Source organism: Natator depressus, chromosome 7 (assembly GCF_965152275.1).
Source record: "Natator depressus isolate rNatDep1 chromosome 7, rNatDep2.hap1, whole genome shotgun sequence".
Taxonomy (NCBI): Eukaryota; Metazoa; Chordata; order Testudines; family Cheloniidae; genus Natator; species Natator depressus.
The window spans coordinates 75,809,692-75,833,559 of NC_134240.1; the positions used below are offsets into that span (position 1 = coordinate 75,809,692).

A 23,868-nucleotide genomic window follows, 5' to 3' on the forward strand; every position below is an offset into this window, starting at 1 on the left:
AGTGAAAACTTTTTTTTTTTTTAGTGCTACATTATAGAATAAGTGAATAAAAACACAAAATGTGCAGGCTGTTGTTTCTAATATGTATGGATCTTAGATTAAGGGTTTATGATAAAATGAGATATTGTGATAAAAAGTGGCTTTTGTACACTCAGCAAGGCTGTATTACATATGTCACAAGGATTCTAGTTTTCTTATTTATTGTGCATTCTCAATATCATATGTGAAGCATAAATATATCACATGTATTAGGATGCAAACTCCCGTTGATATGATAGTCTGCAATGGCTCAGAAAATACATTACAAATAATAATGACAATAATCTGCAGATTAAGGACTCTCTAAGTATGCACTGACATGATAAATCATGGCATCTGTATTATCTACTCATCTAGAAAAACTGGAGAGGAACTCCTACAATGCCAGTAGGAGACCAGGAAGAATTGCACTGGGATACAGGATTTCAACAACAGGAGCATATATCAGCTCAGTGGCTGCTTCTCTTTCTTTAGCCTCTTAAAATTATTTTTGTCTATCTATCTATAATAAAAATAAACTATCTGCAGAAAATAAACGTTAAGTAGGATTTATAACTACAGCACTGGAGCTTCATGTCATTTTTAATCTCTATCGCTGGATCAGAATCTGATCTCAATTACACTACTGTTAATCCCACTCCCAGCACCCAGTCTGCCCCAGACATGCTTCCAGCACCCAGTCTCACCTCCACAGCACCCACTCAATGTGCGGATTCCTCTTTTCACAGGCCAGTAAGGCCCACCCAAGTGTGGGTATGCCTCCTAAGGGTATACTTTCTCCCCCTCCATCATCTTCTCCTGGCTAATGTGGGTGTGGGATCACTGGATGTCACGGGAGAAGGCAGGACCTGGGGGATCAGCCAGCTCTTTCTCTTCCCTGCTGTGTGATATATACAGAGGAGGGAGTGGGAAAGGAGGGCTAGAGATTCAGGTGCCCCCTACTGCTGTTGCATGCAATAACTAGCCTCCAGCTAAAAACAATAACTGCTCAGACAACCCCTGGGACAGAAACAGCCTTTCTGCTTGTCCTCCCCAGACTATGAGGCATTTAGGGGTGCTAGACTCTCATCTAATATCACGGAAGACTGAAGAACAGAGCTAGTGTGTCCAGAACTCTCTCTGCTTCCCTGGTGCCTCTCTCCCGATCCCAAACTGGGATGCCCCTGCAACTGTAGGTTCTTCAGCCTGTATCAACAACATAAAGCAGACTTAACTAGCCTAACTGACGAGCTGAGGAGCCACCATGCATAGCAGAATCATCTAGTGGCACAGAGCTGCTTATTCCAATTCCTCTTGACATAGCCAGAACCCTCCTGTACTCCAACACTCCTTGGCTACAAAACAAACTGCTGGGAGCTGCAGCTGGGTATATCTTAGAGCAGACCTGAAAGCTGCACTGTGGACCAGCCCAGCCTCCAAATAACCCCATGACCGGGGCAGCATGGTGTCTTACAGACACTTTTGCCCCCTGCTCAGGTCCTGCACCAAACACAGTGTGACCAGATGCAAGGACTGGGCCCACTTGTTTGTTTTTTGAATCCAGACATCAGTTAGCGCTCAGCGTTATACAGCTGAAACATTATGTATTGTACAATTATTCTGTGCATGTTTAAAACACTTTGAGAAAAATTTTAGAACCTGCCTACAACCTTAGCACATGCGCTGTGCACAGGGGAATTCCACTGGGAATTGGGGTAGAAGGAATCGTCCCCACAAAGGATCTGCTATGTGGTAGCCACTGTAGCCTCAGGGCCATATTAATCCCCTTGGCTACCTAACTGCCCTCTAAGCATGTGGATTCATGTAGCAGTGTATCCACTGCCCCCTAGGCCTGTTCCTATTCTTTATCCCATTGCAAACGACTGTGCTCTACTGCAAACCACACCTTCACTGCGGCAGAGGAAGGGAGGGTGATAAGATTTGCTCCTCTCATATATTCAAAATACATACTGTATAACAAACATGATTCATGTTGTTACCATACACTCTATATGATTTCCTATGCAGGTTCTATGCAGCAGCTTATATATCGTCAGATAGATCTTAAAATGGCATGTACAGTATGTTTTCATGTAGACATGAGTGCTGGCCTTTGATTTAACAGCTAATCAGTTGAATAAAGATTACAAGTACTTATTTGCTAATCCAGGGTAAAATGTGCTTGCTGTGTGCTACATACACAAATTCAGTTTGACACACGAAGTATCAGACAGCCAAAGTAAGTCAAGCTAATTTAATCAACCTCACTAAGTATGCTTTATTTGTTAAAATCTATTCTGGAAGACAGATGGGGAAAAAAATCATTAGGGCAATGTTCAATAAATGAGTTACATGAGGTATTAACTCACTTCACTCAGTGATGTTACTTATAAACTACGTTGTAAAAGTTGCCCTTTATAGGCATTCACATAGTAGCACCTATGTAGGGCTTAGCATGACAATAATTCTTATTTACTGACAAAGATGCTTGAGAATTCAGCACAGAAATCAGAAATCTGCTGCTGCATGTTATGCAAAAGACGAGGGGGAATAAGAGCAACCGTTTAAAACAAACAAAAGGATTATAACAGGAGTAACCAAACTAGGGAAATATGGAATTTATGGAAATGATGAGAAAACCTCAAAACATTCAGAGGTTTATTTTGGATAATGATCCAAAAGTCAGTATGCTTAAATATTATGTGACCCTCTTGAGTTTTCAATAGTGGAGCAGTTTTTATGGAGTTCCATTAATTCCTACTTCTGATTAGGACCACCAAATCCTGGCTCGACAGACGTCAATTAAAATTACTTCAGTGGAATCTGGATTTAGCCCTTTCTTACAGTATTTTAGCACAGTGGCTTCTAGTACCATCTAACAGCAGCAAATGCAAAGACTCATGGAAATGAATAATGAATGGGCAATGTTATCTGAACTTATTCAAACCTCAAGAAAGATTCAGTTCAAATTCATCACAAGTTGTGGCTGAAGGTTCTTATTTTATCTAAACCTGTTCACCCATCTCTAGAAAACAAGTGTGTTTGTGACACATGAAAGCAGATACTATGGAATATGCACTTTCTGTGCCATACACAGTGGATTATATGCACAGCTCCCAAAATGGCATCCAAATAGCTAAATCTGACGGACATAACACTAAGAGGGGCAAAGCCTGGTCCCACTGACATCAGTGGGACCAGGATTTGGCCAGTAATATACACCGTAACTTCTGCTGCATAGAAAGCTGACTCACAAAACCGTTGAAAAGAAAACAAGGACTTGGAATTTGTGCCTGATTTCCAAATATTTATGTACCGTATATGCTTAACAAACAAAAACCTTGTTATTTGCCTTTTAAATGGTATTTTGTATTTCATAAGAAGCATTTCTACAATAGGATGCAGTGGCGACTACAGCAAAGGCCAGATTTAACGGAGTCAAAGTAAATAAGTGCACAGAATTCTGCTCAACTCTCAGTGTTCCTGGAGAACTGTAACTTGTGTTTACCAAATTTCTGGTATTTTTCTTTGTAGGGTTTCTAATGGTCTGATACTCTCTCTAGTACCCTCATTCCTCTTCACCCACAAACCTCCCCAATTACTGTATCATTTCTGCCAGAGACAAGGGAATATTTTTTTTTAAAATGAATAATATGCAATTGTGACTGTATTCTACACACTCTCTCTTTCATGAAACATTTGCATAAATGGGTCATGCCAGGAATTTAACTAAGATATTAAACTATAGATCACCTGATACTGTCTTGACCATCCTTTTCCATTCAAACACACAACCTCCAATACTGGGCCTGTTATACAAAAGAAGACGACGACTGAAGTCTTTGTTGCCCAATATACTTATATGGCTGTATTGAATATAGGACATTGCAAAAGGGTAGCTCCTGGGAAAAAGTAAAGTGACTGTAAAGATGACAGAGACACACTGTCTTGCAATGACACTTTTGTGGGGGTAGTAGGGAGAACATTATATCCATAAAATTAGATGTTGTTATTCAGCATGGAAACTAGGCAGGCATATTGCTTCTGAACTGGTATTTCCTTCCACCCACTCTATATTCCTCTAATCTCCTCTTCTCATTTTATATTTTCCCAATCTACCTCTATTCTGTGCCTCTCTCTTATCTCTCCCATTTTTGTCAAATATATAAATATTATTTTCATAAATAAATTATTTAATGAATTATTTTCAGTTTACTGCTCCCCTCTGCAGAGCCATGTATTGTTCAGATCACAAGATTCTAGTTCTTGTCTAGATGAGTCAGCATCTCCAGACGCAAAACGCTCACTCAGTTACTAACTACCAGAAATTGGGCCCCCAGTGAAATGAGGAGTGTTTCAAGCAGCCTGCCATGATCAGGAGAAGTTAAGCAAATCCTGCTTATTCCTTTCTTTTTAAGAGTATCGAGGGTGTACTGGGGAACGGGCAAATTGCACTGGTTAAGCCAAAAATGAAAAATGGCCCCAAACTTCACCCAATTTGGTACCTCTTTGAAGGTATGTCTTTACTGCACAGTTAAGCTGGTGACTAGTACCTGGGTAAGCCTAGCCTGGGTGTGACTGTCTCCACAGCAAAGCCTTACCCATGTTACTGTGTCCTCACTGTTTCTGCACTGCTGTGTGTCTGGGGCATATCCCCTAGTTCTTTGTGCTGAGGTGCTTTTGGATTCTTTCCCCAGTAACTAGGTCCTTTGGGGCGAATTGCGGAAAGGCACTGGGGGACTATCAGCACTCAAGTAATTTTTGCCTGCATCCTCGCTGCAAAGTAGGTGGTTTCCAGCATGAGCTATACCCGTCCCATAACCTCAGCTGGATAATGTAGCCCAACCCCTGCTTCTAAACCCAACTCATGTTACTTATGAAAGTTATATTTTCCAGAGAAGGTGAAACAAGAGAGAAGACTGCCACCAAATTAAAATTAAAAGCCCAGTCTTGTGACTATGGAATAGTAAAAGATGCCCTCATTCAAGTCCAACTTGTTTGAGGGTTCAACAATAAAAAGGTATGTGAAAAGTATGCGAAAAGCTACTCAGAGGCATGGATCTAGTGCTTAAATAAGGCAAGAGTCATATGTCAAGGAGTGGAATAAAGAGAAATGTAAATAGGACAGAGGCACAGAACAAATGACTGTAAGTAATCATTTGTTAAGTAAAAATAAATGTACAGAAAAGATATGTCCAGTATTTGGGCAAACATGGAAACTAGTAAGTCCAACCACTTTGCAAAAATGTGCAGACAAAACAGGAAAATGTCTGGGGTAAGGCTGTTACGTGCAGCTTCCTGAACAGAAGGGGAAAAACTGTTCATAAGCACAGTAAAGAAAGACATTACAAACTCAAAAGAATGGCTAATAAAAGTAATCACAAAAGGCCTACATGTGACATGCAAAGAAAACACTGGAGCACAAGTGACTGTACTAATAGATATGGAAACACGGTACTTCAAATAAATGCTAAAACTAGAAAAGTCAAAAGTGCAATTAAAATCCTATAATGAGAAACAAAGTGAGCGTGAACTGTTAATGATTATAAAGTCCAAAGAGTAAAATAAGAAACTGAAGTGTTACACTAAGGGAAGACATCTGTTTTGGGCTTACACATGAGGTGCCTGGCCGAGTCAAGATGGTGAACATCACAGAGTCTCTATAACAACTGTAGTAACAAATCTGAACCAGTTCCATAGGCACTAATTGCATCAGATGGAGATTGGTTCATAGGAAAGGGGTATCTCTGGGTACACAATAGTTACCAGACTATGAAGAAAAGATTGATGTAGTTGCCATGCAAAAAGAGAGCAGAGGAAAAGCTGCCAAACATGACAGTCGATGGGATCATTCACAGAACAGGGGACTTGACAAGCTCAGTTCACTACTCAGTAATTATACAATAAAAAGGGAATGTACTCAAATTTTGGGAATGACTCCCACAAAGCTGAAAACTAGCGTTAAGAGAAAACATTTCTACTTGCTCACAAGGAATGAAATATTTGCTGAGATTTCAGGAGCCAAATTCTTCAGCATATTAGATGCATTTTGGACACAAGAAAGTTCCAAGACTTGCACTCACAATCAATATACCAATTGGCACTTTTCTTGCAATTGCCTTTCATAGTATGTTCAGCACTGGAAATATTTCACTGCACACAGGAAGATGTTGGAGGAAAGAAAATCTACACTGATTGCATAACAGTCTGGGGCAGCATCACTTTTGAATGTCAGTGATGATTATAGTGACAACTGGAAACTTCAGGAAGTAACCTTAAAGTAAACAAGGCCAAGTGTCAATTTCAAATAAACCAGTACTTAGGGAGAGAAATTGACCATAAAGGGTATTGTCATGGCTAATGATTCTAAGGAACCTACAGAGACCTGAAAATACAAAATGGAATTCAGAGACTGCAAGGAACGCTGACCCATGTTAGTAAATTCATATTCATCTATGTAGTTCAAAGATCTTACACGAGAAAATACTTTCCTAAAGACACAGAATGGTCTGGATGGCAGAGCATGGAAGAGAATCTGAGACTGACTTCAAAACCAGTTTTGCAATTTTTGACCCACTGAAAGAGATCAACTTCTCACAAATACTTCAAAAGCAGGGCTCGGAGCTATATTGCTACAGCACTATGGGCAAAACAAAATTATGATTTTCAAAATGGTCATAGCTTCAGAGAGAAAAAAAAAGCATTAACTACTGGCTGCAATGCACAAGAAAATACCTCCAAGAATACAGTGATTATTTTTGAGTACAAAAGTATATGATGTGACTCTGGAATTCCAGCAAGGAGGTCACCTCGTCATTGTTGATATGATGTCAAGTGAATGGACAGTCAGCTAAATACATGAATGTGCCTAAACACACTTTGCAGTAGATCTGGAAGACTGTTAAAACATACAAAAAAACTAATTGAAAGCTGTTTATACTGTAATAACTATATAAAAGATGTCCTTAAGTTAAATCACTGTACTGGTTTGAATTCCGTCAGTGAGGAATCAGAGGAATGGTGGACAATGAAGAGTAAAGTTGTCAAACATCTTGTAGGTCATACTGTTGCCACACTTCCTGTTCATTCTCAGAGATCCTCTCTCATGCACACAAACAAGCAACCGCAGAGAGTGAGGAAGAGAACACAGCCAGGCAAGATTGCAGCAGCATCAGTTCTAAGTTTACTCTGTAAATTACTTCTTGCTCATTGAATAAATAAATTACCCAAGCACCTGCCTCAATCAGTTTTTAAATACAGTGATTATCATCTGATCGCTGTTCAGTGGTATACAGCTAAATGCTCTGATGTCCTCGATCAGTCTACATCCTTGGTGGACAGGTGTCTACCTCAAAAAAACTACTGCCACCCTTGCTGCCAATTTCAGCAAAGCAGCTAAACACCGAATGGGACATGAAGACAAACTACCCTCTCTTTCTATGAGGTAGCCCCTCCAGGGCAGAGGTGAGACAAAGCGACAATACTGTGTCTGCGCTTTACATGTTCAATGGATAAAAGAAAAATTCCATACTTCAGGGATGTTAACCTAGCACATTTCACCCATGGGGGTGAGGGGAGATTTCTATGTAAAGTGTGGGGAGAAGGCTTCTATAACCCCCAACAAAGATTTTTGCAGGCAACAGGAGAGAGCTGACAAGTCTCCCTCAAGGGTTCTGAGAGCACACGGAGAAGCTATGTTGTTGCAGTTATGGGGGCTGGGAAAGTTATAGGAGATGGGGCTCCTCCACCACTGAAATTCTGGGGTGCATCAATAAACTGAATGGAATACCACACTTTCAGGGTTCACTCATTGGTAGGTGTAATTATTCGTGCTTCCAAATGATCCACCTAGAAGTAGCCTTCATGAGATACCAGAGAAAAGACAGGCATTGCTTTGCCTGCATGGAAGTTAGCTCTGAGCTTTAACGTAACAAGGTGTTTAGAACATTATTTGAATGAGAGGTAAAACACTAGCAATGATTGTATAAAAACCAAAGATAATTCTGTACTCTCACCAAAGCTTGCCAAGTAAGTGAATATTTTCGTTTGTTTACAAACATACATGGCAAAAGAATAAACCTGTAAATAATACCACCCAGATCATTCACATTTAATCTTACCCTTGTTTTGGCATCGATTTTAGCGCCTCGATCAAGTAAGAGTTTGACCATATTAGCATTTCCTCTCTTCGATGCAACATGTAATGGAGTGATATCATTCTGTAGGAGATAAAGCATATAAAGTAAACTTTCAGATGAGTCTCCTTTATTAGCTCAGCATTGCAATTCATTCATAGAATGGACTAAGACTCCTTTACAACCACTGCTGAGACAAATACAGCTTTGTTTCCCTAGGAGGTTAGAAGACTAGAAAGACTATGCATTCATCTACACAGGTGAACCACTATACTAAAGACCCATACTCCACAAAGCTTTTCTGAGCTTCACTCGGCAAGAAAATGATCATAAGACAAAACAGATTCCTAGCAATCTGCCCTATTTCAAAAGCAACAATGTGCCCGTAAACATTCATTATTGAGCATTACCTGTAAATTCTACAGACATCTAGGATTTGACAATGTACAGCACCATAGCAATCACCTCTAACCAACCTGCTCTGGTAAATACTTTGATAGTTACACTTCAAGTCAGACTGTAAAGTAAATATTTGCATGCATTTTAATTTTTGTTCCTGAATCACGTTCAGCAGCACAATAGTATGCCACTTTGCTACGCATAGAGGACAATTATATAACACATTCAAAGACCCTTTTAAACTACATGCAGCTCAGGTGTTTCTTCATGCTTTGGCGGGTTCTCTATATCATAGTGTACATAGTGTATATATTCAATCAGATATAGGTCTATGATTTTGTCATGGAAATTGTTAATAAATTTCATGGCAGAGGTGTGGTGAAAAATGATAAGTTCGGGAAAGGGAGATAGTGGGGGTCTGACGGGAGGTGGGGGTGGGTAGGAGTCAGACAGCAAGCCTGCCCCACACTTAACCTGCAGCGGCCGCTCTACCTCACAGCTCCCTGCTCCAGGTGTTGTGAAATGGCCCATGTAGTCAGGAGTGCCACTCACATTTGGGGCATCCCCCTCTCTCCATAGACAGAGACTGGGCCAGGTCACAACGCCTGGAGTAGGGACCTGAGCCCAGACCCCCTGTGGGGTCACAGACTTTATTTAAACTCCCAATTACTGTGAACACTGTGATGTCTGTGCCACAAACCTAGCCTTAATCATATACAGTCAAGTGAACATGAAGAGATTTAAATCGAAAATGTAGCCTCAATACTAAGATGAATATAATTTTAAAGACATGATCATCTTTGTTTTGGGGGATAGTAATAACAGCTGGCTGTATAAAACCAACTTCCTGATGACTGAGAAAGAACAGTTAAGTTTTACTCAGAGCATCTGTCCTATGGCTTTATGCATCAGAGATGCACTCAATGCATTGAATAGCTACAGTATGGTAGATTTGTACAACCCAGCCAATAGACTGTTCAGTATGTGTTTTCTCAAAATAGCAGGTGATTGGAATGACTAGAATACCAGCACAAAAAACAATATTTACAGAATGTGGCAAGCTAACTTGTACTTGATTAGTATGTTGAGCACCTACATCAGCATGCCTTTGACTTACATAATGCTTCACTGTTAACCTATACCTTGGCTACTTTGTACCAGAAAGATTGTATTAACGTTATCACACAGATACATTACATTTTCACAAGGAGACAAAGACATAGCTGTTCTATACATTCTGTACAGTATTATAGATCATTAGAGCATCAAGTCAATTAACCTGCCAGGGCAGAATACAGCTCCCAAGATAAGGATGTCTCAGATGTTAAATCAATAGTACACTTTGCCTTAGCCACAAGGCCTAAAAGTAAGCGTATATAGTACAATACCCAGGAAATAAATATCTATATTTAAATCAGCTAATTATTATAAGGCACCCAAACTCAAAATAATTATTTTGTTATTTATTGCTCATATACAGTGCCATAGACGTACATGGTGCTTTATAAAACAGACAAAGATTGAGTCTCTGTCTCAGTAAGCTTAAAATATAAGAGCCTGAGTCTGCAAACACTTAGTACTGGGACTAATCCTAATTGCTGGGCATAGTCTCATTGGGCTGAGTCCTCAGATGTGCTGGGACAGTGCTTGGAGTCCATGAAATGGATAAGGCAAATGTATGCTCCCTGTCCAACCCCCCAATCCTGGTTCAGCCACTGTAACTTAGAGCAGCCTCAAGACATTTCTAAATTGCACCAGGTTTTAACCACCCTCTGAGGCCACTGTGCCAGCAGGGATCACTGGAGTTCAGCATGCTCTGACATACTTCATCCAGCCCCCAACATGCCCTCTATTTCAGCCAAGAATTCCCCCATGCTGAGGGAATCCTTAACTGCTCATTTAGGACAGTATTAAGTCCCCTTTGTGGTGCTGGAGCAATCCAAAGGGGAATTAGTGGGGTCAAGAATCTAACCCATTGGCTTCCATGGTACTACAGCTGGTAGTAAGCACTATGTTTGGTACAGTTGGCAAGATTGGGCTCAGCATTAAGATGAGATCACCCCAAGAAGACATACGCAGAGGTGAAAGTAAGCCGGTATGGTCCAGTACAATGTACTGGCAAGAGCTGGTATGCCATACCAGATTGGACTGGCTTCCCTAGGACGGCCATTTAAAGGGCCCCGGGCTCTGGCCGCTGTGGGAAGTCCCAGGCCCTTTAAATTGCCGCCCAAGCCCCACTGCCAGAGCCCTGGGGTAGCGGTGGCAGGGCTCCAGCAGTGATTTAAAGGGCCCAGGGCTCTGGCTGCTGCGGGAAGCCCCGGGCCCTTTAAATCACTGTCCCAACCCTGCTGTCCTGCCTTCTTGGGGTAGCAGTGGTAGAGCTCCGGCAGTGATTTAAAGGGCCCGGGGCTCCCTGCAGCAGCCGGAGACCCAGGCCCTTTAAATTGCCGCCCGAGCCCTGCTGCTGGAGCCCTGGGGTAGCAGCGATTTAGAAGGTCCGGGCTCCCAGCCGCTGCTACCGCAGCCGGAGCCCCAGGGGCTTTTAATCTTGATTTAAAGGGCCCGGGTCTTTAAAGGCCCCGCCTCTTCCGATTGAGGCCACCTCTTTTGGTTGAGGCCAAGCCCCCTGCTCAGGACTCCAGAGTACCGGTAAGTCCTTTAAGTTACTTTCACCCCTGGACATATGGGACAGGGGGGAGGGAAGAGTGAAGACTTAGATGATATAACTGTGTGGTCACTTGTGAAACTAATGCATGCAACTTCAGGGTTACTTTTAAAAATAATTAATTCCATTTATTTTGAAGCTGGGTGTTAAAGACAGTGATATAATAATGGGTGAATACATCACAGTAGCCAAACACTGGAGGGAACTGTTAGCTTTTAGGGGGGAAAGCTGCCTGGCAGAGAGGACGGAGGAAAGGAAAGTGTAGGAATCATTAAGATAGTCTTCCTCCTTTCCCCCCTCTTCCCAAGAGGAAAGATATCAGTGATGCTAAAGGGACATAAAAAAGAGACCTCCATCTTCCCACTAAAACTAGCGCTTGAGTCTATCAGGCCTGAAGAGAAAACATTCTTCACCTGTCCAGTGAAAGTATAATCCAGGTAACGTGGGGCCAATATAAAACCTTTCCCACCTGCTGTGGTGAGTGTACTGGCAGGTCAAAAGAAAGAATCTCAATACCCTCCACTCAGTCCAAGTGCTGTTAGGACAAAACAATTGACTTTACTCATAACATGATTGGACTGGAAGAGAAAACACCTATGTGTGAAGAAATGGGGAGGATATATAAAAAGGCAGAAAAAACTAAAAATTAAGGGTATGGATCTCATTTACCGCAAAGCCGCTTTACACCATTCTGGGCAATGGGCTGTAGGTGAGTGTAAATGTAACAAGCCCAATTTAAGGTCTGGGTATAGTGCCAGAATAGTGAAAAACATACTTAGTGTATGTGAGAATCAGGCTCTACGAGAGAGTCTGGGGGACCTGTGAAAACAAAGATAAACCAATAAACAAACAACTTTTTCTCTTTATGGTAAATTATAACTATATTACATGACATAGAAGAAAATACTGCATTTATTTCTGATTCTGCTATCAATAAACTCATGGCAGAGCCCTTTGTATTGACAAAATGATCATGATTAACTCAAAAATAAAATATATTTTTTATAAACCATATAGTCACATTGAGTCCAATCTTGCTCCATCTTTGCCAAACTCCTGTTGACTCAAATGGTGCAGGATCAGATCTAAAATGCATATACAGGTTACTTTCACTCTGAAATATTTATGCATATATACCATTTGTTTGCAATAATAGAAAAAGACCATGCTATTGGTCAAAAATGCATCTAGGTCAAATGACTCAAATTCCTGACCAACAGTATAGTCGATTTTAAAAAGATGATGTTGCACAGTTGCACTCAGGATAGTGAGGTGAGCAAAACCTAAGGAAACTAACTGGTCTAGTGAAACACACTAGCTTGTGAATGATCAAAGTTCAGTTCCTCTTTCCTGGGCTGGTACAACTGCAGAGGCAGTGTGTGCACATCCCATTTGAGAGTCATTCTCTAGTGACCTACTCAGCCAGTTCATAAACTGGATGAATGAATGCAGCGTAGGGAGCTTTATTTAGCTTTCTTTAGCTAGAAGGCAGGTGTAGAGGATATGATGGGACGTAAAGTTAAAAAAATGAGATGGATGAAGGGTGAGTGATTTCACCCTGGGGGAAAAATTTAAAGCAGCTGTATAATTTTTCCATTCAGAATTTAAAAGTGCCATTCTGCTATCTGAATTGTTTATTTGTGGGGGAGTAGATGGATTCCAGGCTCTGCTATCTGTCAATAGCCTCAGTCCTGATCCCTGAATAGTTTAGGATAATGTGTTATTTAAATACAGTCTATTTCAAGAACAATTTAGGACCTGACCCAATGCTCACTGAAGTCAATGGAATGTCTCCAAGGGACTTCAGTGAAGGACCAGGCCAGTAGTGAATAAATCCTGCCCAGCCGTGTCAGACTAGTGGCCTCTTCTCCCATCAGTAAAAATACATTCATGGCAGTTATGAACATGAATTGATGAGAGAATAAAGCTCAAGCAAGATTTTCAGTTACGGTTTCTGGTGACAATACATAATCAGGCAAGTGAAATCTGAGTTGCTTGTACCTGGCACCAGAATCTAGAGATAAAAATAAAGCCTCATAACATGTGCAGCTTTGGTGTAGTTTATTAATGCTAAAACTCTGGTATCAGCAAACAGTACAGACACCAAACGAAAGGTTTTGAATTCCTTAGTCAACTCACATCAGCTGCTGTCTTATCAGTGTATTTTTATTTGTTTGATCTTCTATAACTTTCTCTCTTTGTTTTTCAGATAGGATAGTAAATCAGGGAACTATTGAAGTCATTTGCTGCATTACAAAATCTAAAACTCCTTTTAAAATGTCCTAAAATGGTGCAACTCTGCTCTAAAGTGCCTACTGCAGGGTGATTTGCACCTTCCTCTGAAGCATGTGATGCTGGGTATTGTCAGAGGTAGGATACTGGGATTATATGAATGACAGGTCTGATTCATTATGGCAATTTCTAGCTCTCAGTGTGTCACCATGTCTTATAGGAATATTTTACAGGATGTGACATCCACATATCACAATCAGAAAATCGTATCAGAATAAGCTAAATAGCTATAAAACCATATAACGTATACATGCCCCTTCTTATTTCCCTTAACACCCTTTTCTTTGGTGACTTCATTTACTCATGACTTGAAGTACTTTCAATAGGCATGCAGTTAGTCACTGCTCTATAATTTGAAGTATGAGATATTACATCCTTATAATTTTTCTTCTATTTAAACCAATTGTGGATTCCCATTTATACCCCTTACAATTATCCCTTGTTTGTTTTAGACTGCAAGCCTTTTAGGGATGGGACCGTACTTTCCTTTGTTTTTGCACAACACGTAGCACATTGTGGGTGATAACAGTAATAGAATCATAGAAACGTAGGGCTGAAAGGGACCTCAACAGGTCAGCTAGTTCAGCCCCTTGTATTGACGCAGGACCAAGTCAATCTAGGTCACCCATGACAACCTATTCGTAAAAATTTCCAATGATGGGGATTTGACAACCTACCTTGGTAACCTATTCCACTGCTTAATTATCCTTATAGTTAGAAAGGTTTTCCTAATATCTATCCTAAATCTTCCTGCAGCAGATTAAGACAATTACTTCTTGTCCTTTGGACATGGAGAGCAATTAATCACCATCCTCTTTATAACAGCCCTTAATACATTTTAAGATTGTTATCAGGTTCCCCCTCAGTCTTCTTTTCTCAAGACTAAATATGCCCATTTTAAAAAAATATATAATAATTAAAAATATAAAAAATAAAAATATAATACCTCAGTAATATATTGTTGCTGTGAGTTCCAAAGGTTGTTCATGCACTGTGTGGAAGAACATTTCCTACAATCATGTTTAAATGCGCCACTTTTAATTGCATTTGGTGCTCCCACATTTTTGTATGGTCAGAAGAGGGGACTAAGATAACCCAGCTGCCCCGCTCTATATTATTCAGATGGGTACTCAGAATTTTGAATTACAGACATTTATATATAAAATAGCCTAAACATTTAAGTATTCTGTGCCCATCAACTATCTGAATATAAATCCCAAAATTGTTAAGAGAAATGTTCCTGTTTGAAAGGAGATCAGGTCCCTGTTGACACATTCCGCCATTCTTTACAGCTCAAGACAGAAGTTTAAGGTTATCTTTTATTGTTTCAAATGAATAACATGAATGACAAAGTCAGTCAGCAAATGAAGGGCCAATTTAAAAACACCAGAAAGCAAATTTAGTTAGTTTTATTTCAAAAGTAAAATATTCCTTCTGGTTTCTGGTATTATCTGCATCCTGTACAATCCCCTAACCAGCCCGCCCAAACAGAACCTGTGGCTTTGAAAATATATGGAGAAATGGATGTTGCTTGGAGAAGAGGTAAATATTTATACATCTTCTTTCTATCACACCAAAGGTTTATATGTAGCTTTCTAACACCAAGCAGATTGCTACAATGCTGGTGGGCTAGACTGTTTCAAACACAGACCTGTGTAGGGGGCAGTGTGGAGCTGCCCTGCCCCAGCAGGACCACAAGGATTGACAGTGATTGTGCTGAGGCTCAATCTCTCCTGGGGCTGCTTGGTGAGTGTGGGCTCTGCACTATCTATTTGGATGGCACAGATTGCTCTCTCTGTCATGCTTGCCATGCTCTATGGGCTGTGTTGGAGGAGCAGAGCCATGCTTCACGTCCTCTTTGCCCCCTTCAGGGTGATTTGTTCCCCAGAGCAAGGACTGAGCAGCCCCTCCTCACAGAAACTACTGTTGTAATTAGTTCTTCTGCTTCCCCTTCTCCCACACCCTCACGCAAGGGTTGATCACAGTCTGGTCATATACAGTCAATTTACATGGTATCAATCAGTTTATAAAATGACTTGGTTTGATTGGCTGGTTCCAAACACTTATACGGTGATTACAGCCCAAAGTATAGATGTGGAGGGAGTATAAAGCCTCTTTAACCAGATCACTGCCTCATCACCACAATGTATGTACTTCAAAAAAAGATTTTACCAGCACTAGGTCAGTTTTGTGGCCCCCAATGAGGTTTTTAAATGGCCTGTAAGAAATGCCTCCACCTCAGTAGTTTTAACTTTTTTTAGGGCTGTCAATTAATCACAGTTAATTCATGCAATTAACTAAAAAAAAAATCAATCGTAATTAGAAAAATTTATCACGATTAATCGCAGTTTTAATCGCACTGTTAAACAATAATAGAATACGATTTATTTAAATATTTTTGCATGTCTTCCACTTTTTCAAACATATTGATTTCAATTACAGCACAGAATACAAAATGTACAGGGCTCACTTTATAGTATTTTTGATTACAATAATAGTATTATTTTTGTTGTTACATAACTTCACTCAAAAACAAAATAATGTAAAACCTTAGACCCTAAGTCCAATCAGTCCTACTTCTTGTTCAGCCAATCGCTAAGAGAATCAAGTTTGTTTACATTTACAGGAGATAATGCTGCCGGCTTCTTATTTACAATGTCACCTGAAAGTGAGAACGGGCATTTGCATGGCACTTTTGTAGCTGACATTGCAAGGTATTTACATGCCAGATATGCTAAATTTTCATACCTCTTCAGGTTTTGGCCACCATTCCAGAGGACATACTTCCATGCTGATGATGCTCATTAAAAAAAAATATTGTGTTAATTAAATTTGTGACTGAACTCCTTGGGAGAGAACTGTATGTCTTCTGCTCTGCATTTTACCCGTATATTTCATATTACAGCGGTCTCCAATGATGACCCAGCACATGTTATTCATTTTAAGAACACTTTCACTGCACATTTGAAAAAATGCATAGAAGATACCAATGTGAGATTTCTAAATATAGCTACAGCACTTGACCCAAGGTTTAAGAATCTGAAGTGCCTTCCAAAATCTGAGAGGGACGAGGCGTGGAACATGCTTTCAGAAGTCTTGAAAGACCTACACTCCAATGTGGAAACTACAGAACTCAAACCACCAAAAAAGAAAATCAATCTTCTGCTGGTGGCATCTGTCTCAGATGATGAAAATGAACATACGTCGGTCTGCTCTGCTATGGATCATTATCGAGCAAAATCCGTCATCAGCATGGATGCAATGTCCTCTGGAATGGTGGTTGAAGCATGAAGGAACATATGAATCTTTACCACATCTGGCATGTAAATATCTTGCGATGCTGGCTACAACAGTGCCTTGTGAATGCCTGTTCTCACTTTCAGGTGACACTGTAAACAGGAAGTGGGCAGCATTATCTTGTTTGTTTGAGCAATTGGCTGAACAAGAAGAAGGACTGAGTGGACTTGTAAGCTCTAAAGTTTTACATTGTTTTATTTTTGAGTGCAGGGAAAAAGACAGGCAGGAAAATGTCCTGGCTGGTGTGAAAGCTGGACACCGCCTTGGGGAGGAAGGCCTGGTGCAGTCTGAGTTGCACATTATCCCTGTGGAAGACCGTGTAAGGTGGTTCCAAGGTGAAGGCCTTCAGCTCAGAAATCCGTCTCGCAGAGGTAATAGCAACCAGGAAAGCCGTCTTCCAGGAGAGATACAGGAGGGAACACGTGGCCAGTGGCTCAAGTCGGGGCCCCATGAGCCTTGAAAGGACCAGATTAAGAACCCACATAGGGATAGGCTGACGGATCTGAGGATATAGACGGTCCAAGCCTTTGAGAAAGCAAACAACCATAGGATTGGCAAAGACAGAGTGGCCAGACGTGCCTGGATGGAAGGCTGAGATGGCAGCAAGGTGAACCCTTAAGGAGGAGGCTGCCAGGCCTTCCTGTTTCAGGTGCAGGAGATACTCTAAAATGAGGGGCACCGGCACCTGGAGGGGTGCGGCGCTGGTCACACCAACACGAAAATCTTTTCCACTTCACCAGATATGTGGCTCTAGTAGAGGGCTTCCTACTGCACAGTAGGACCCATCTTACTTGGTCTGAGCACAGAAACTCCGTGGGGTTCAGCCATGCAGCTCCCAAGCTGTGAGGTGGACGGACTGTAGGTCGGGATGACAGAGTCGACTGTGGTCGTCAGTGAGTAAGTCGGGGAGGAGAGGCAACGTGACCGGTACATCGACCGACAGCTCCAGCAGCATGGTGTACCAGCGCTGGCGAGGCCATGCTGGAGCTATCAGGATCACCTTTGCCCCCTCCCTGCAGATTTTGAGCAGGACTTTGTGCACAAGAGGGAACAGAGAAAAGGTGTAGAGCAGGCAACCTGTCCAGGGCAGCAGGGTCACGTCTGTGAGGGAGCCTGGGCTACGACCCTGGAAGGAGCAGAATGCTGGGCACTTCCTGTTGTATCTGGTGGCAAACAGGTCAACCTGGGGAACCCCCCAACTTTGGAAGATGGAGTGGACGACATCCGATTGGAGAGACCACTCGTGTGAGTGGAAGGACCTCCTGAAGTGGTCCACCAGCAGGTTCTGGATCCCTGGAAGAAAGGATGCTATGAGGCGAATCAAGTGGGCTATGCAGAACTCCCACAGTCGAATGGCTTCCTGGCAGAGGCGGGTGGAATGGGCCCCCCCTTGCTTGTTGATGAAAAACACGGCTGTGGTGTTGCCCGTTAGAACCACCACGCAGCGACCTTGCAGTTGGGCCCGGAAGGCTTGGCAAGCCAAACGCACCGCCATTAGCTCCCTGACATTGATATGGAGGGAGAGCTCATTCTGTGACCACAGGCCTTGGGTCTGGAGGTTCCCCAGATGTGCCCCCAACCCAGAGCTGATGCGTCTGTAACCAGAGACAAGGAGGGCTGTGGGCTGTGGAGGGGGACTCCCCTGCACACTGCTCGGGCGTCGAGGATATGTTCCAGCGCCATGACCATTGAATTCAAGCTGTCTCGCCCTGGATGGTAGGCTGAGGTGAGCCATGCCTGCAACGGCCTGAGCTGGAGCCTGGCGTGCTGAGTCACGTATGTGCAAGAAGCCATATGGCCAAGCAATCTCTTGCTGTCGAGGTCGGGAATTGCTGAAGGCCCTGAATGATGCCCGCGATAGCTCAGAAATGGGACTTCGGCAGGAGGGCCCGAGCTTGAACGGAGTCCAGCACTGCCCCAGTGAATTCTATCCTTTGGGTTGGTTCTAGGGTTGACTTGTCTACATTGAGGAGGAGACCCAGCCATTGAAATGTACACCTCACCAGGCAGAGTTGGGACTGCACTTGCTGTCTGGTGCGGCCCCGAAGTAGCCAGTCATCGAGGTAGGGATATACTGGCACCTGCCATCAATGGAGGAAAGCAGTCATGACCAACATGCACTTGAAGAACACCCGGGGGGCTGTTGAAAGGCCGAAGGGAAGGGCCATAAACTGGTAGTGTCCACGAAGCTCAGGAAGCGCCTGTGCACCGGATGAATTGCTATGTAGAAGTACGCATCCTTCATGTCGAGGGCAGCATATCTGTCTCCAGGATCCAGAGAGGGGATAATAGTGCCTAGGGAGACCATGTGGAACTTCAGCTTTCCCATGAAGTTGTTGAACCCGCGCAGGTCCAGAATGGGCCTGAGGCCCCCTTTGGCCTTGGGAATTAGGAAATAACAGAAGTAGAACCCCTTGCCCCTTAGCTCCCATAAAACCTCCTCCCCTGCTCCCATGGCAAGGAGCCCCTGAACCTCCTGTATAAGGAGATGCTTGTGAGAGCGGTCCCTGAAGAGGGAAGGGGCGTGGGAGGGTGGATAGGAGCAGAATTGGAGAGAGTATCCCATTTGCACTGTGAGAAGGACCCAGCGGTCCGAGGTTATTTGGGACCACGCACGGTGGAAGTGGGATAAACGATTCAAAAAGGGTGGGGAAGGATCCAGGGTTGAGTCCGGAACACCGTACTCGGGCATCCCTTCAAAATGCCTGTTTGGAGCCCAACGATGGTTTGGTTGGGCCCTAGCCTTATCCTGTTGGGGATTGGAAGGCTTCCTTCTGCCATTCCATCCCCTCTGCCTGTAGAAGACCTGCCTCAGCCGAGAAGGGTAGGAGTGTTGTTGCGGCTGCTGGGGCTTGAAGTGCTTCCGCTGGGTTGCCAGGGTGTGCATACCCAGGGACTTCATAGTTGCCCTGGAGTCCTTAAGACTATGCAGCTGAGAGTCAGTCTGTTCCGTGAACAAGCTCTCCCCATCAAAGGGCAGGTCCTGCAGCATCTGCTGAACCTCAAGTGGTAGGCCCGAGGCTTGCAACCATGAGGTGCACCTCATGGCAATGCCCGAGGACAAGGTACGTGCTGCTGAGTCTGCAGCATCCAGTGAGGCCTGCAATGAGGTCTATGCCACCATCTTGCCCTCATCAACAAGGGCCCCAAACTCCCCTCTGGACTCAGGTGGCACAAGCTCCTTGAACTTGAGCATTGAGTTCCAGGAGCTGAAGTTATAACAGCTCAGGAGTGCCTGTTGGTTAGCAGTCCTGAGCTGGAGCCCCCAGTGGAGTACACCTTGCAGCCAAACAAGTCCAGCTGCTTGGTTTCTTTCGACTTGAGTGCTGGGGCCTGCTATCCCTAGCTCTCTTTCTCATTCATGGCCGCAACCACCAGTGAGCAGGGTTGCAGATGCATGAAGAGCTAGTCATAGCCCTTCGAGGGCACAAAGTACTTGCATTTGACCCCTTTGGCCATAGGGGGTATAGAGGCGGGGGTCTGCCAGATGGTTTTGGCATTGGCCTGAATGGTCTTGATGAGGGGCAAGGCCACCCTTGACGGACCTTCCGGGGCCAAAATGTCTACTACTGGGTGCTCCGATTCCACCACCTCCTCGGCCTGCAGACCCATATTGCGCACCTGCCCCCGTATCAGGGCATCCATGGTCTGAATGGCCTCAGTCCCGCTCCGAATACTGAGACCCCGTTTCCAAGCCTGAGGAACGGGATTGGGATTGTGAGGGCCAGGGTGGTGCCATGAGGACCTGCTTTGGAGAACGGCGTCGTGAAGCTGGAGAGCATTGTTGTGAAGCTGGGGAGTTATGCCACGACATGCCGCAGTGCCAGGACCTAGAGCAGTACCGCGACCTGGAGCTGTGCTGAGATGGTGAGCGGCGTTGTGACCGGTACCAAGTTTGGGTCCTATTCTGCAAAGGCGACCGTTGTACGGAGCAGCGCCATGACCAGGAGCGATGACACGATCGGGAGCAGTGCCGCAAGTGCGACTGGTGCCACAACGGGGAGCAGTGCCGTAATGGGGAGCGGTGCTTGGACCTTGAACGGTGCCGAGGTTCGACCGATGGTGCCGATGATCGGAACAATGCTGGCTTGCCTTGAGATGGTGCCACACGCTGAGGCACTGGAGGCTTGGCATGGAGCAGAGGAGACCCCGGTGCTGTCATGGCGATGAGGTCCCTCGCAGCCACAAAGGTATCCAGAGTGGACGGCATCTGCATTTCCACAGTGCTATGGGTCGAGGAGTCCAATGGCACCGGACTCGATGGCTCTCCTTGTGGGGCCAAAGTCGACGGTGCCGTGTCCACAGCCTTAGCGCCCGGGTGCTCCTCTTTGGGACGCGCCCCATTGGCAGGCTCCAGGTGGGTGGGTCTCTGCGCAGCAGAGATACTCTTCTCCTGCTTCCAGTGCCACTTCGGTGCTGGGGAGTGGGATGATGCCAGGCCGAAGCCGCCAGTTTCAGCAACGGGGAGCAGCAGTGCAGCAGGTCTTGGCCAGAGTCCATCTGCGGGGCCACTTTCACCACTGTCGCCCAGGCACTGTGCACCGAAGAACTCGGTGCTGGGTCCTGCTGCGCCGAAGGAGCCTGGGGTCTAAGTGCCACCTCCATAAGGAGTTGCTTAAGACAAAAGTTCCACTCCTTCTTGGTCCTAGGACGAACCCCTTTGCAGATCCTGCACTTTTCGGCTTGGTGAGCCTCCCCCAGACACTTCAGACAAGAGTTGTGGTGGTCACCCGTTGACATGGGCTTGGAGCAGGATTTGCAGGATTTGAATCCTGGGGATTGAGCGTGAGAGCCCTCCCAAGGGAAAGCAGTTGGGACAGAGGGAGACCCCCCCAACCCAACTGCTACTAACTACACCAAAAACAAAAAGAAAACTACAAGAAAGAACAAGAACAACTACTATGAGAATCAAGCTAGGGAAACGTGGAGAACTTGCTAAGCAAGATGCCACAGTTCCAACGACCATCACAGGCGGTAAGAAGGAACTGAGGAGGCGCCAGGTCAGCAGGGTCATATATTGAGCGCTATGGAGGTGCGACTCCGGGGAGCTCCACAGCCGACCTGACGGATGCTGCTAGGGGAAAAACTTTCCGATGGCCGTGCATGCGGCACGCACACACCTAATTGGAATCGATATGAGCAATCACTCAAAGAAGAAAACATCCAAAATATGTGGAAAACATCCAAAATATTTAAATAAATGGTATTCTATTATCGTTTAACAGTGCGATTAACTGTGATTAATTTTTTTAATTGCTTGACAGTCCTAATTTTTTTTTCCAAATCCAATTTGTTATCAAAATATTAGAATGAGTTTGGATTTTAATAAGACCCTCCTCTTACTTCCGGATTGAGAGCAGGATCTGAGAAGGGTTTAATATTGACATTGGAGGAATGCATGAAAGAATAGCTGATGACTGCCAGACTGTCATGCCAGGAATTTGCTATAGAATTAGGAGAAAGTATTACTAAATTTCTAGCTTTTGTGTATTTAAGTTCTCAGCCATAACATTGCACAATATATTTTTTCTGCCAGTGAAATATTTTATTTATCTATACAACTGTATGGCTACATATATACACTGTACAATGTCCACTATGAAAATTCAATATTCACTCCCCCAGGAATCTTCCTTTGTTTAGAATTTTGAGATGCCACAGTACCACCATCATTGCAGAAGACTAAATCTTACATTTTTCATGGAACCTGACATGCATGCACAGACTGCAGTGAGATAGACTGTGATTCTTTTGAAATGAGAAAACGATATATATTTTCCTCTTCCCCAGGAAGCCTCAAAAGTAGCCCAGAATTCTTAAGCTTTTTTCTCAGATTTATGTAATACCTGCCCTATTTAAGAATTTTTTCTCCAGTCTCAAGATGCATGAAATAAAAATGTCATAGAAGAAAAGGGAAGTATGCTACTGCAAAGGACAATTATACAAGACAAAAAACAAACAATAAGGAAAACAACAGGTTCTCTTGTCATGCTGCTTACACTTATTTGTGGCCAGCTCCTAATGATGTGTTAATGGTATTCTGCTACTCAGCAGTATTGCTATCAGTATTGCATGTTGCCTATATAACCCACTTCAAAACACTAAAATCTGAATGTTTATTATGAGGTCATATAAGGGATCTCAGTTTTCCTTAGATCGTTTGCACTATTTGGAGTCCTGACTGAAACAGGAGAGAAAGAGAGCGAAACAGTAAGAAACTTCAAATGCACTATACAGATGAAGAACTTTTCTTTCTTCAGCAAGAATTGCCTCTACAGATTCCCCATTCTCATAACACTTCTGAGCAATTACAGTACCTAGTGGAGGGTTGAGGATTGCTTAGTTAAATGAAGGCTGATCTCTTGAAAAAAGAATCAGAGTTATCTCCTAAATTGAGAGTGTTGTGTGAACGTGTGACTTGAGTTCCATGAGGCAGCTTTATAGAAGTCAGAGGTAGAGACGTTCATTCCTCAATCACATAAGGAAAGCTATCATAGACGTAACAGGATAGGCTTACCTTCTTGGCCACAACAGGACTGAATACAGAGTTTAATCCATTTACACAATCCCTAAACAGAGACTGACTCCCCCATGGACTTGTGTCCGAAATGCTACAAACAACCTTGGAGACTTGTCACTCAGTGCACCCTATTTATATCCAGCTTATGCAGCCTGCCTTCCCCTTCTAAACTCTAATGTTTCAGGAAGGAGACAGGGAGGCTGATACACTGATTAAGACATGACTGTTTCAGAGAGTACATCAGGGAAGAATTTAGGGTGATGGCTCAACATGACTTTATACTAATGTAAGCCTGGGAATGGAGGATGGACTATACATAGCTGTATTTCACTCACCCTCCTAGGTTATGAAAGAGCTTGCTGCAGTTTGTCTAAGTATTCAAGATGTATACCTACCAGAGTGCTAAGATTCAGGCTGCTAGGAATGGTGGATCTGTGACTGGATGAAGACTGGCCCTGCTTCTGACAAACAAAGTCCACAGATGATGGAAAGAAGAATGATAGTCTGATGCACTAAGAAATGTGAATATCAAAACCAGAGAG

At 43.5% G+C, this 23,868-nt stretch overlaps 1 protein-coding gene across 7 annotated transcripts in view; it reads right to left on the minus strand.

Annotated features, from left to right (window-relative positions):
• The window catches only part of ANK3 (ankyrin 3), a 288,028-nt gene that overhangs the window by 155,453 nt on the left and 108,707 nt on the right, over nt 1-23,868 (minus strand). For all 7 annotated transcript variants that reach the window (XM_074958832.1, XM_074958833.1, XM_074958837.1 and 4 more), the window contains one exon: nt 8,139-8,237. In XM_074958832.1, the coding sequence (XP_074814933.1) occupies nt 8,139-8,237 (99 nt within the window). The remainder of the gene's footprint in view (nt 1-8,138; nt 8,238-23,868) is intronic.